Raw genomic sequence first — 13,455 nt, 5'->3', positions numbered from 1 at the left:
GTGCCCACTGTGTGTATAAACTGCGCTGCTACCTGTATCCATTGTGTGTATACGCTGCTCTGATACCTGTGGCCACTGTGTGTATAAGCTGCGCTGCATACACTAGCAGTATATACTACACTATGTTATTCATTGTGCCCTGCGGCCACTCTTTACACCCTCACGAAGGGCTACGCCCCCTTGACAATCGCACGCCCTTCCCCCTTGCAATATTTACCTAATAGCATAAACTTTTTTGCAGGTAATACTCCATATAATAACAATTATAGCACAGCTGTAGCCCGTGCAGGGGTTAACGGGTCGAAGCCTCTTGCAACTGTATTTTCTGTCTAACACCTTGCCTCTCTTTATCCTCTCCCTACCACCCTGACTCTCCCTATTCTTTACTGATCCCACAGCCTTTCTGTACATTCCCTTTCTCCCCCCCTACGCCTCTCTATCTTTTCTCAACCGGACACCATTAATGTATGCCCTCTATACTGCCCTGTGTTTCTGATTCTGTTATCTACCGGCCTGCGTATGTCCAAAGGTGTGCAGGGGATAACGGGGCGTAGACCCTAACGACGGTGTGAAGTGCGCCCGTAGGGCGCGATGAATCACCTAGTATAAAATAAATGCCATTACCAAATTGGGCATTCTATAAAATGACCAGTCTATTATCTTACCGTCTAGTTACAGCACTGTAGTTACTATAGTGGTGAGGGGGAAATCTGTGTTACGGCATACCTACCTGCTCTCCCAATTTTAGTGAAGGAGAGTAAAGCGCCACAAGGTATACTGTATATGTAGGATGTCTTATTACAGAACTGGGGGCAAATGCCAAACCGAACCGACTCCCTGCAGCAAACTGCTACTCTGGAGCTTGTAGTGCTCCGGAGGGTGGCCGCTCCAGGCGGGAGGAAGGGGGGGGGGGGGGTGTTCCTGTGACAGCTGTCACCGGGGGGGGGGGGGGCAGGGGGTGCCTGTGCCTCCCTGTCACAGGCACCCCCTGGACAGGACACCCCTGGACAAGGACGAGCACTACAAGCTCCAGAATGGCTGAGTTTGCTGCAGGGACCTGGTCCGTTCTGGAGTCAGATCGTTACCGAGGGGTCTATTCATGAAGCAGTGAAAAGTGTGGAGAAGTGAGCCTATGGATAAGTTGCCCATGGCAACCAATCAGCTGCTCCGTACAATTGTATAATATGCAAATTGTAAATGTTGCTTCAGTGCTGATTGGTTGCCATGGGCAACTTCTCCACTGGCTCACTTCTCCACACGTTTCACTGCTTTATGAATAGACCCCTAATCCCTGTTACGAGGCTGTGCATGATTCTCTTCCCTTTACGCTGTAGAGTTGGCTATTTTCCATTGATTGTTTGCTAAGGATCTTCTCTGGATCAAAAAGTGTTGGCGGGGGCCTGGTTCACATTTCTTATTCTTCTTTGTGCATACGTGGCAGCACTTTTCTCTGAGCATCTGCGGTCCAAACCATTGCTGCTTCAACCAGAGATGGTTTTCCTAATGGTTCGAAACTATTAACATACCTCCCAACATGACCCTCTCCAGGAGGGTCAAAATGCTCTGCTCCTGAACTTAACTTCTAATGTATGATTGCCGGAACCTGTGTTGAATAGGTTAATTGATAAGAAAGGTGTTTCAGCACAGGTGATGGCAATTATACATTAAGAGGGAAGTACAGGAGCAGAGCATTCTGTCCCTCCTGGAATGGGTCATGTTGGGAGGTATACATTAACCATCGATGGTGTGTTCTTTGATGGACAACTTTGTTATGTGCTAACGACACCAACTATACGGGATGCTGTACTGGCTGTGTAAAACTGCTTTGCAGCATTTGTGGGGGGGTTTAAATGTTGAGAAGTACAGATGGGTCCGCCATTATCTTGACTAGTTTTCTGTGCCTAGTCACAACATTACTTATTAGCATAAACCCTTCATCTATTGTTCTCAGCTGCAATACAATACAGAGAACAATACAGCAGGGGATTAAGTCCGACTGGCCGGTTTAAGTTAATCCTATTAAAGTTCAAGATAAATGTGGACCCATCTGTATAGCAACATCACTACAATAAGGAGCCTCTAGTAAATAATTATACATAAATAATTCTACATCTATTAATTACATATTTAAGTAACTTACTTTTATTGTGCAATGAGTACTGTCTCCTTATGTGGCCAAGGGACCACAAATCAGAATTATTAATGGGGAGAGTACTAATAATTATAATAATACATAATGTACTGTTATTGCATTAGTGTACAAACTCTGACTACAACGTAAAGCCTTTAAATTGTCTCTTCTCTAAGGCAGATATACAAGAGTGTTTTCCATTGCTGAGTTTTACAGAAGCACACACTCTTTAGTGCCCTGGGTGTGCATTGTCACACAGCTGAGAATCACTGCTAAGCACTGAGTGACTATTTCCATGACAACAGTACAACAAGCCATTATACATCCTGCATGATGTGTAGTCCCGCCCTGTCATTTGTTATTGGCTGAAATCAATGCTCAACTATTTTAATTGGTCTGCAGTGGTGTCACACACAAGGAAAAAAAAAACGTACCCAGCAAGATCGTATTCACATCACAATGAATAAACACAATCCTGAAGTACAGTAGTGATTAGCTTCTCTTGTATTTTAGGCACTGTTAAGACAGTATACAGCTGTATATAGTTGTTAGGACATGTTTTTACTAGAACAGCACTAGTGCAAGCAGTTGGTTCAGTGTCAGCCTGATTATTCTCTTATACACCATAAAAATAAGTGGAGTAGTGACAGCCCATAGCTCATTTTAATATGGTGTTAAGCAAGAGGTTTTCCATGGACGTCAACTCAATGCTTCCTTCAGTGGAGGAGGCAAAGGATGCTGAGGAGGAGGAGGTCACTCAGTACAGCTTAGGGGGGATCGCAAGCAGACCACCAAGCAGACCACTTGCAAGCCTGAGCCGAGGAAGTGTTGACGAAAAAGTAAGTCATGTATAAATGATCGTAACTTGAGAATGATGTTATTGGAATATTTCCTTTGCAGTTATCAGTCTAAGGGGTCAATCCAATTAGGTGTGAGGTGCGAGTTGCCATTTTCTCTGCAATCCAATTAGAAACTCGCACTGAGCCCAGCAGAGAAAGCTCGCATTTTTCCATTCACACCTCAGGGTTAAAGGGTTACATGTCAGGGCACCATGCGGAATCCTTTTGATTCCCCCCCCCCCCAACATTTGCTCCCAAGCACTGGAAAATGGACAAACACTGTCGGTCATCCAAGTTGGTTAAATTTGTGTTTAACTGATTTGTATGAACGACAGGTTTGGTTCGTTTTACAGCGATTGTCATTTGCGCTCATCCATTCCAAATTTTCATTCCAACCAGCTAGATCTGCCAGATAATTGTATAGTGTGTACCTAGCTTTACGCAAATAGGCATATTTAATCGGATTGGAGAATTCTCAGGAAAACGACTAATTGGGTTGACCCCTTATTATAAAATATCATGTTTTATTATGAATACATGCTCAAAGGCACAAAATTATTAACATATCTTGTTTAGTGTGGTCATTCATAACACTAAATGTTTAGAAGGTGGTTACATTGCCTTTTTGAAAGTATTAGGATAACCAAGCAAGAATTCCAAAAATTATTGTAGAGTTTGTCTTTTCTATAATTCTCAACCTCTGTATTATGTTCATGATTTCTGTAAAACACCTTGAGTCCTTTTGGAAATAAGCACTATATAAATAAAATTGTTATTATGATGAAGGTGATGATGCCAGGACTCCCTTACATTTATGTCAGGTAAGCAGAGGTGCGCGCATTATCGTCAGACAATGGAGCGTTCTATTTTTGCGCCAAAGCCACACTGCGTATCAAGGACGTGCGGTGAGGTAAATGGCTCAGGAGGCACTGGCTAACCCCAGAGCCAGATTTACACACAATATATGAGCCAAAGGGTACATCTGGGCATTATACACAGGTGCAGCAGTATAAACTCCTGGAAATCTGGTGAGTTTTAATCAGAGGTATGTGGAAAGGATAAACAGGTGAGTTTGGGCTATAAAAATTATTAGAATAATGCAAAGAAGATATTTCAAACAAATTATCAGTATTTTTCAGATATTTTATTCAGTCAAAACTCTGGTTTAAACGTAAGTATGACAGGAAAGGTTCTGCCTCACCTCACCGCACGTCACTGCTGCGTATGCAATGAGAATGATTAGTGATTACGGACATACAGGGGATTTATATGCAAAGTGAGTGACAGACAATCAGCATTTGGAGATGGTAATGTGGGTGGATACTAAAATGCAGGAGTGTCAGGACCATTTTCATGCCTAATCAGCCACTGCAAATTCATTCTCAGCTGGAGACATCTTAGTAGTTCCGCTCTGTCTGAGACAGCCTAGGGGTGCTCAGAGGTCTGATATTCCCGCTTATGTACATGAGCGGCAGATGTGAGTGGGCAGGGATGGACTGGGTCTCTAAACGGGCCCTGGCAATCTAGTGTGGAGGTGCGTGCATGTACAAGGGGGCGTGGCCGCTGCTCACAGGCATGGCATCGCGGCACGCCCCCTTCTCTCTGTTTGCCGGGTGGTGGAGCTGCTCAGCCAGTCCCCGGCTTTCTGTATGCCGTGCGGCCGAGCAGAGCTGGTTGGCCAAGCTTTTAAGATAGCTAATGCCAATGGCCATCCTGGCATTTGCAAGAAGTGCCATATGGACAGTCTGGCACTGGCAGTGGGTGTCTCTGCACATAAGAAAGTAGTAGAGTCATGAGCATATATTTGAACTGCATTCACATGTAAATCAGGCCCAATTATCATATTGTTATTCACTCACTCTAAGTAGCAGCAGCCGTGTTCATACATCTACTCGCTGACACGGATCAGCATTAACACAAAAACTGCAACCAGGCGCTAGTAAATAACTAATCTCAAATATATAATGAAAAAATCTTTTTCAAGCTGCAAAAGAATTACTGACTTGGGGTAATCAAGTCAGAATAATTAGCACTGGAATCCCATATGCTAATCCCACAACAACTCTAGCAATTAACCTCTTGCGCTATAAAATAAAATATGGCTGATATTCAAATAATAGTTTGGTTATTTGAATATCAGCCATATCATATCTTTATTTTATAGCGCAAGAGGTTAATTGCTAGAGTTGTTGACGGATCAGCATTACTAGCACTGCACTGCGGTATAACAGGTAACCAATATTGAGTACTGTGCTGCAGCATACACTAGACGCAGATCGATGGCAGAGGCCTCACTGGCACTGAGTCACTGCACATGGCGACCGCAACCTTCTACTGTGCCAATCAGATGCAGTGCAGGTGATGGGCTCCAATACAAAGTGTTGGGCTGGACATGGGGGAAAGGTTCCTTGAGTGTGTTCCTCCAACTACTAGCACACTCCTGCTCACTGGTGATAAGAGGCCTAGGGCCTAATTCTGAGGCACACATAATCCACATGCAGCGCCAATGTTCATGCTGTTGAGCGTTACACAGAGTTTATACACAAAGGTGCCATTGCGATTAATGCAGACATTAATACAAGTGGCTGCATTCACAGATGCTCGACCATTCACAAAGGAGTCAATAGGCAACAGAGAAACTGCATCTGCCATAGAACTGGTGCAAGTTTTGATGGTGGGACCAATGGTGGGACCAATGGTGGCACCTAAGGATGGGGTGGTATTCATGTGACCGCCGGTCTGCTGACCGACAGTCACATGACCTCCTCCACCATCCCGCCGGCTCAGTATCCCGATGGTCGGCATGCCGACCAACAGGGACTATTTCCACTCGTGGGTGTCCACGACACCCATAGAGTAGGAATAGAACCTGTGGCGACCGCACCCGTGGCTTGCTGCACTCGTCCCTCCCCGCCGGGATTCCGGCGTCGGTATGCTGCCGGGATCCCGGCGTCGGTAAGCTGACCGGCGGTCAAGAGACTACCGGTCAGCCATACTACACCCCTAAGGATGTGCCAATTGGTATTATAGTGTCCATGCCAATGGGTGTCTCAGTCCTAGCACATTCAGCTCCATGGATGTACATAATAGAAGGATTTTGTATCATGTCGACATTGACCACAAGGACATTCATTATATCAACACTGATGAAATGTCAACATGATTAGAATGTTGACAAAACGTCCCTTGTGGCATAGTGGTAACTGGTCCGAAGGCCCCAGTGATGTTTCCAGGGTCTGTCTTTGACACCCTGATGATGCTTGTCAGATCCTGTGGTGTTTCCGGTGGTGAGTTTCTCTAACCCACCCCCTAGTGCAGGGCTTGACAAACTTTTCTAAAATCTAGGATCCAAGATGAAAGTGTAAGAGCTAGACCACTGTCCCCTTCCTCACAAAAAAAAAGAAACAGAGTGTCCCCTGCCTACCTCCCCCCCCCTCACCTCACCCCCCGAGCCACATTAATGAGCAGCTAACTCCCACAGGCAACCAACCCCCACTGCCACACCAGGCAATCCACTCCACTGCAGCCACCACATGGGCAAACAATCCCCCCTCCCTGTGGCTACATCACTACCTACCCCTTAAAAAGCGCAATTCCTGGCCACGCATAGACCCTCTTACCAGAGAGCTCTATGCAGCAAGAATTTGGACACAGTAGACAGCGCAGGCTGAGATGGACAAGAGGAGTCAGCGCAGGCTGGGACGGACAGATACAGCAGGCAGCGCAGGCCAGGACAGACACTCAGCACATGAACTCCTGTGCGTGAAATGCCAACTGCAATACAGGCATGCCCACGAATCTCCACTGGGGCTGACGAGGTTCTGCTTCCTCCCTCCCTGCATAATCTGGAAGCCAGACAGCAAAGTCTAGAGGCCATGGCGACCTGGCCTCCGGGATTTGTCGACCTTGCTCTAGTGCCTAACTAACCTCCCGTCACATTACCTAACCCTAATCCTTTCATCCCGCAGCCTAACCTCCGGTCCCTGCAGAATATTGGCATTTCACATGTTGACATGTTCAATTTAAAATAATTACAACAATCTCGACATAATTGTCGACCTTGTGGTGTTGACACGAATGTCAACATTATTACTACATCCCTCCGGAGACATGTCTATATTTCCACTGAATTAAAAGATTATCATAATTTGTTATTTTTAGATTGTACCAAGGTCAGCTAGAACAAAGCATGTGGCTGAAAAAGATGGCCAGCATGACACTGCTGATGTTCCAGACTCAACAGAAGAAAAAGAGGATGTGACACCAGATAAGCCCCCTGTCAGTTCAAAGGAAAACCTGGACACGTGGGATACAGATTTAGAAATAGAAGGTTTGTAATGGAACTAGATTTCTCTGTGATTTGAGATATCAACCATATGGAAACTGTACAAATCTTGTGAGATGTTTCTGAAGGGATCAGTATGATAAACCGGCGTCCGGGATCCCAGCTGTCAGTATATCGACAGCGGGATCCCGGCCACCGCTATGCCGGCAGCTGGAGAAAATCCTGTGGCACTGGGATTCCGGCTGTGTTATTTCACCGCTAGTCGGGATTCCGGCGTCGGCATTGTGATGTCCGGGATCCCGACTAGTGGTATTGTAACCGCATCCCCCTTTTGAAAGCTGCACCTTATAACAACCTGACAGCCAGGAAGTCAGTCAGTATGGTCAATATGTGGACTCGGAGGCCAATATATCGTATTAATTCTGTCAATAAAATATGCAAAAATGGGCTGGCCCCCAACCTGATGCCCACTGACCACTTTTTCCTCCTGCAGATAAGCAGCCAGATCCAAACCCGGAATTAAAATGATAATGTTAGCAATCACTTTGCTTTTTACTTAAAGCCAGGAGGGGCTCTTATCGGAGAAGATGTCCCAGCGAATGGCCTTTTATAAATTACCCAGAAACAACAAATAATAACAGTACTTTGTGAAAGATACCTCACTGAGGCCCCCATTTATCAAGTCTTGGAGTGCGATAGGGACTAGGTCGGTATCGCAAGCACATAATGACTGTGCTTGCGATACTGACTATGTGCAATTTTGACAATCTTTTCTACGAGATAGTCAAAATTGGCTTGCCTGCACAGTCTATCTAGGCTTGCGATGCCGACCGCGCAGGACCGCGCATCGACATCGCATCGGGATCGCAAGGTGACTTTCACCTTGCAATCTGCACTAACTTTTCTTACGATTTTGACTATATAGTCAAAATCGTAAGAAAAAATCTCAGTGTGTACACACCATAACTTCCATGTTACAGGCTGTGTTTGAAAAATAACAGGAGCTGATTGGTTGGTACTTTAATTTGGCCCTTAATTTGGTTGTCCATATTAATACGGATAGCGTGACTAAGAACTGACTTTAGATTGCAGGGGCTGTGTGTAGGCCATATCTGTGGAAAAGCCACATAAGCCCTTGCCTAGGGAAACAGGCGTTCTGCGCACTATTTCTTTTAGTGTATTCATTTTGTTTATTACGTTTATTTTGTACATGAATTATTAACTTTTAATTGTTATTTCATATCTATAATAAATGATTTCCAGTTCTGTGTGTTAAAACAAAAATTAATGTTTAATTTCCATTACAAAAAGCCACAGGAGCAAATACCATCAGAAATGTGCTGGGATTGTCCCAGATCTACTTTGCTCAGAGTTCCACTGACTTTAGGTATAACTGTGTCCAGTCATGCCACTGTACATTTCCTTAACAGTAGCGGCTAATTGCTAATTACCGCGCCGTGAAATACTATTCAATTAGGGATTACTGCATAGAAACTGATTTAGCGTAAATCAGTGGGTTTTACCCACGTGTGAATCCCCGATGGTGCATTTTTCCTTGCAGCTCCTGAAGCTGGGAGGAAAAGCATACCCTCTAGGATTTACATGCAGGTGACAATCCTGTGCTTAATTGACTGTGCCCTTCAGGCTGCTTAGTTATCTTTTGCCAGATTGCTAGCTGTTGTGACCAGTGTCGGACTGGGGCATGAAGGACCCACTGGGGAAATGTAGTGGTAGGGGCCCATGCTTTGGGGTGTGGCTATCCACCATAGAGGCTTGGCTAACTATTAGAGAGTGTATGATTTGGGCCCATTTATAAATAAATATAGTAAATACTGCTGGTCATGCATGCTAATGAAGCAGAGTAATAACAGCAATGCACTGAAGAAAATCTACCATAGTCCTGTGCCATATAATGTGACATGTATAATGTCAATTCAAGTGCACAGTCTAAAATCTGATCCCTAGATCCCCTGTCCAACCCTGGTTGTGATCTCCCCCCATGTTTTTCTCTGTTTCCTCCACCTCCTGTTTTCTCCCACTTTACCAATAAGAAATACATTGTGGCATGACTCATGTCCCCTCCATTTTTGTACTGGGTACAGTATATCATATACAATTGTCTGCAGATTAAAGCAAAGCATTAAGCAACACAATTATAAACATGCTTATAGAGCTGATTGTGATATGACATCATTATTTTTTTTTTTTTTTTATATTATAAAGTCATATCACTTGCATTGTTTTAATGAAATAAGTTATCTATTTGCAGAGATCAAACAATCTTATGATCCTTCTGGCAAAGCCGGATACATTTCAGCATGCCATTTATTTGGCGTAGTGCCAGTTTCATACTACTTGCGTCACATGGGAGACCCTGAACTCATCATGAGGCATCACGGACTTGGTGCACAGGTGAGTATGAATAGCAACCTTTCAGAGGCATTGGTAGTCATTCCGAGTTGATCGCTCGCTAGCAGTTTTTAGCAGCCGTGCAAATGCTATGCTGCCGCCCACTGGAGTGTATTTTAGCTTAGCAGAAGTGCGAACGAATGTATCGCAGAGCGCCTGCAAAAATGTTTTGTGCAGTTTCAGAGAAGCTCAAAACCTACTCAGCGCTTGCGATCACTTCAGACTGTTTAGTTCCTGTTTTGACATCACAAACCCACCCAGCGTTCGTCCAGCCAAGCCTGCGTTTTTCCTGGCACAGTTGACACCCAGAAACGCCCACTTCATGTCAATCACTCTGCGGCCACCAGTGCGACTGAAATGTTTCGCTAGACCCTGTGCAAAACTAGATCGTTCGTTGTGCCCGTACGACGCGCGTGCGCATTGCGCTGCATATGCATGCGCAGAAGTGCGTTTTTTAGCCTGATCGCTGCGCTGCGAACAAATGCAGCTAGCAATCAACTCGGAATGACCACCATAGTTAGGTGTAATTACTAGACTAGCCCCTTTAAATATATCTACACACAAAGTTGCATTTTCAGTATGGATAGATAGATAGACAGACAGACAGAGTGTATCTTATTATTTTGGTGTCCCAATACATACAGTAACTTCTTCACAAGTTTGTATTAATTACTCTTATTGTTACACTAGAGGGCGCCGTCTTCTTTCATGTTTTATTATTTATCCCACCAACCGTGTTCTTTGAAATGTGGCTGGTAAGAAATCCCAAATAATGAACTCTGATAATTATGTTGAATATCTATCAACGAAAGATGATTTAAACAAAAGAATTATGCAGGAACACTTGCGTAATAAAAGACATATTTTTTTTCTAAGATATATACACACACATTTGGTAGCCACTTAATGAGTTACACATATTTAATTAGACAATTATGTGGCTGCAGTTCAGTGCTGAATAGCATGAAGGGGTTCAAATGACCATGAATGGGGAAGAAATGTAAAATAAGTGACTTTGATCACGTAATGACTGTTGGTTCCAGAAGGTTTGTTTGGGTGTCTCAGAAACTGTTGATCTTCTTGGATTTTTTACACAAGTTCTAGACCGGCGGTTCCCAAACAAAGTCCGCAAGACACCCCAACAGTCCATGTTTTAAGGATAGCCATACTTAGGCACAGGTGACTTAATTAGTACCTCAGTCTGTTTGATATCTGTGCACAAGCAGGGATATCCCTAAAACCTGGACTGTTGGGGTGCCTTGAGGATAGAGTTTGGGAACCATTGCTCTATATATTATACAGAGAATGATATACAAAACATAGAAACCCCAGTGAGCAGCAGTTCTGTGTATGAAAATGTATCAGTACTGAGATTGGCTAGACTGGTTCAAGTTGACAGGATGGTGACAATAATTCAAATAACCACTACAGGTTGAGTATCCCTTATCCAAAATGCTTGGGACCAGAGGTATTTTGGATATCGGATTTTTCCGTATTTTGGAATAACTGCATACCATAATGAGATATCATGGTGATGGGACCTATATCTAAGCACAGAATGCATTTATGTTACATATACACCTTATACACACAGCCTGAAGGTCATTTTAGCCAATATTTTTAACAACTTTGTGCATTAAACAAAGTGTGTGTACATTCACACAATTCATTTATGTTTCATATACACCTTATACACACAGCCTGAAGGTCATTTAATACAATATTTTTAATTATTTTGTGTATTAAACAAGGTTTGAGTACATTGAGCCATCAGAAAACAAAGGTTTCACTATCTCAGTCTCACTCAAAAAATTCCGTATTTCGGAATATTCCGTATTTCGGAATATTTGGATATGGGATACTCAACCTGTATTATGCAAAAGAAATCTCCAAATGAACACCACTTTAAACAGGTCAAATACTGTCTTACAACGGCTCCTACTTACCATGTCTGGTCTGCATCTCTGCAAATAACCAATCCTAACCCTAATCGTGTGCTCAGCTGAATTCTTTCAGCCAATCCTGAGGTGCACCTCTTGAGGCGGGCTATTTAAATGGCTTCTGTTCATTTCATAGCATGCACATCATCTTACCTACTTGGTCAACGGCTCCTTAGTTCCTGGTTAATGCTGTCATTTTGTTCCAGTGAGGCAGATGCATTAAGCCTGGAGAAGGGTTAAGAAGTGATAAAGCAGTGATAAGCACAAGGTGATAACGCACCAGCCACTCATTATGGATTAGAAAAATTACAGTTAGGAGCTGATTGGCTGGTGCGTTATCACTTTGCACTTATCACTGCTTTATCACTTCTTTATCCCTTCTCCAGGCTTAATACATCTGCCCCAGTGTTCCTGTGACTCCCTCTGGAATCCTTATGAAAGTTTCTTGTACTCTTGTGCAGTCACCAGTTTCTGGCTTTAAGAGCACCACCTAGTTCTGGGTCTTCTCTTGGAAATCTCCTTGTGTATCCCTTGAGTTGGCTGTAGTCCTGCAGCTAATTCTGTGCTTTAACCTCTTCACTGTTCCAGCAGACATGCAATATTTCCAGTGCACAGTCTCTAAAACACTGCTCCTGCAACTAAAGGGGGGGTACTCACGGAGCGATCGCTGCTTAAAATCTAAGCAATCTGACTAGATTGCTTAGACTTTAAGCATGATCGCTCCGTGTGTACCCCCCAGAGTGATAGCGATGCGCAGCCCCGCGCATAGATATCGCTGGTGCTAGATTGGCCTGGCATGCAGGCCAATCTAGCAGGTCGCTCATTTCACCCGCTGGGTGAAATGAGCGCCCCCCTGTCTCCCCCCGCACGCTCAGCACACATCGCGCTGTGCTGAGCGGCGGGAGAGATGTGTGCTGAGCGGTTCGCTCAGCACACATCTCTCCCACATCGGCCCGTGGGTACTGGCCTTAAGCCTGTGGTTTAACCACTTCACTTCTCCAGCAGACCTGCAATATCTCCAGTACACAGTCTCTTATTTATTTATTTATTAACAGTATCTTATATAGCGCAGCATATTCCGTTGCGCTTTACAATTAGAACAACAGTAATAGAACAAAACTGGGTAAAAACAGACAGACATAGAGGTAGGAAGGCCCTGCTCGCAAGCTTACAATCTACAGTCTCTTGCACTGCTCCTGCAGCTACACCTGTGCTTTAACCTCTGCACTGCCACAGCAGACTTGCAGTATCACCAGTGCACAGTCTTTCACACAGGTCCTCTAGTCCAGCAGCTACATCTGTGCTTTAACCTCTTCACTGCTTTAGGGGACCAGCAACATCTCTTGTGCATTACATTTCACTACTTCAGCAATCCTGCCAGTGGCATAACTACCACCCCGTAGCCACTGCGGAGGCTTGGAGGCCTGCCACTGATTCAGAGCAGATTGACATGCGGACTAGCTGTCCGCATGTCAATCTGCTAAATGTTCCTGCCGCCATGAAGGAGAAAATCTAGAGGTCATACTTGACCTCTAGCATCTAGGAATTGCCGGCACCCGCGGGAGCGCATAGCGCTGGCAGCGGCCGCGCCACCCTGCAGTGGCGGATTGGGAGCAGGAGCTGCGGTAATGTTCTGTGTGCGCTGCCCGCACAAAGAGTTCATTGCAGTGCTCCAATTCAGTCCTCTTAGCTCCGCCTCCCTCACCCCAGCTTCTGCGATGTCCTCCTCACCTTGTCAGTGCTGCTACTGAGTGCCAGGCTTCGAGTGAAAAGCCCGGCTGGTGAAATTACTGTGCGGGGGGGGAGGCAGCAGCTTCTGGGTGAGCACTTGGAATGTGGGACAACGGCCAT

The 13,455-nt window shown here is 44.7% G+C and overlaps 1 protein-coding gene across 1 annotated transcript in view; it reads left to right on the top strand.

Moving 5' to 3' along the window:
* Nucleotides 1-2,558: 2,558 nt before the first annotated feature.
* LRRC74B (leucine rich repeat containing 74B) overlaps nt 2,559-13,455 on the top strand; it is a 130,277-nt gene continuing 119,380 nt past the window's right edge. Inside the window, exons 1-3 of the mRNA XM_063913199.1 lie at nt 2,559-2,970; nt 7,132-7,300; nt 9,525-9,667. Of these exons, the coding sequence (XP_063769269.1) occupies nt 2,800-2,970; nt 7,132-7,300; nt 9,525-9,667 (483 nt within the window). The 5' untranslated portion in view covers nt 2,559-2,799. The remainder of the gene's footprint in view (nt 2,971-7,131; nt 7,301-9,524; nt 9,668-13,455) is intronic.

This window comes from Pseudophryne corroboree, chromosome 1 (assembly GCF_028390025.1).
Source record: "Pseudophryne corroboree isolate aPseCor3 chromosome 1, aPseCor3.hap2, whole genome shotgun sequence".
NCBI lineage: Eukaryota > Metazoa > Chordata > Amphibia > Anura > Myobatrachidae > Pseudophryne > Pseudophryne corroboree.
This window is presented reverse-complemented; position numbering and strand designations above follow the sequence as displayed.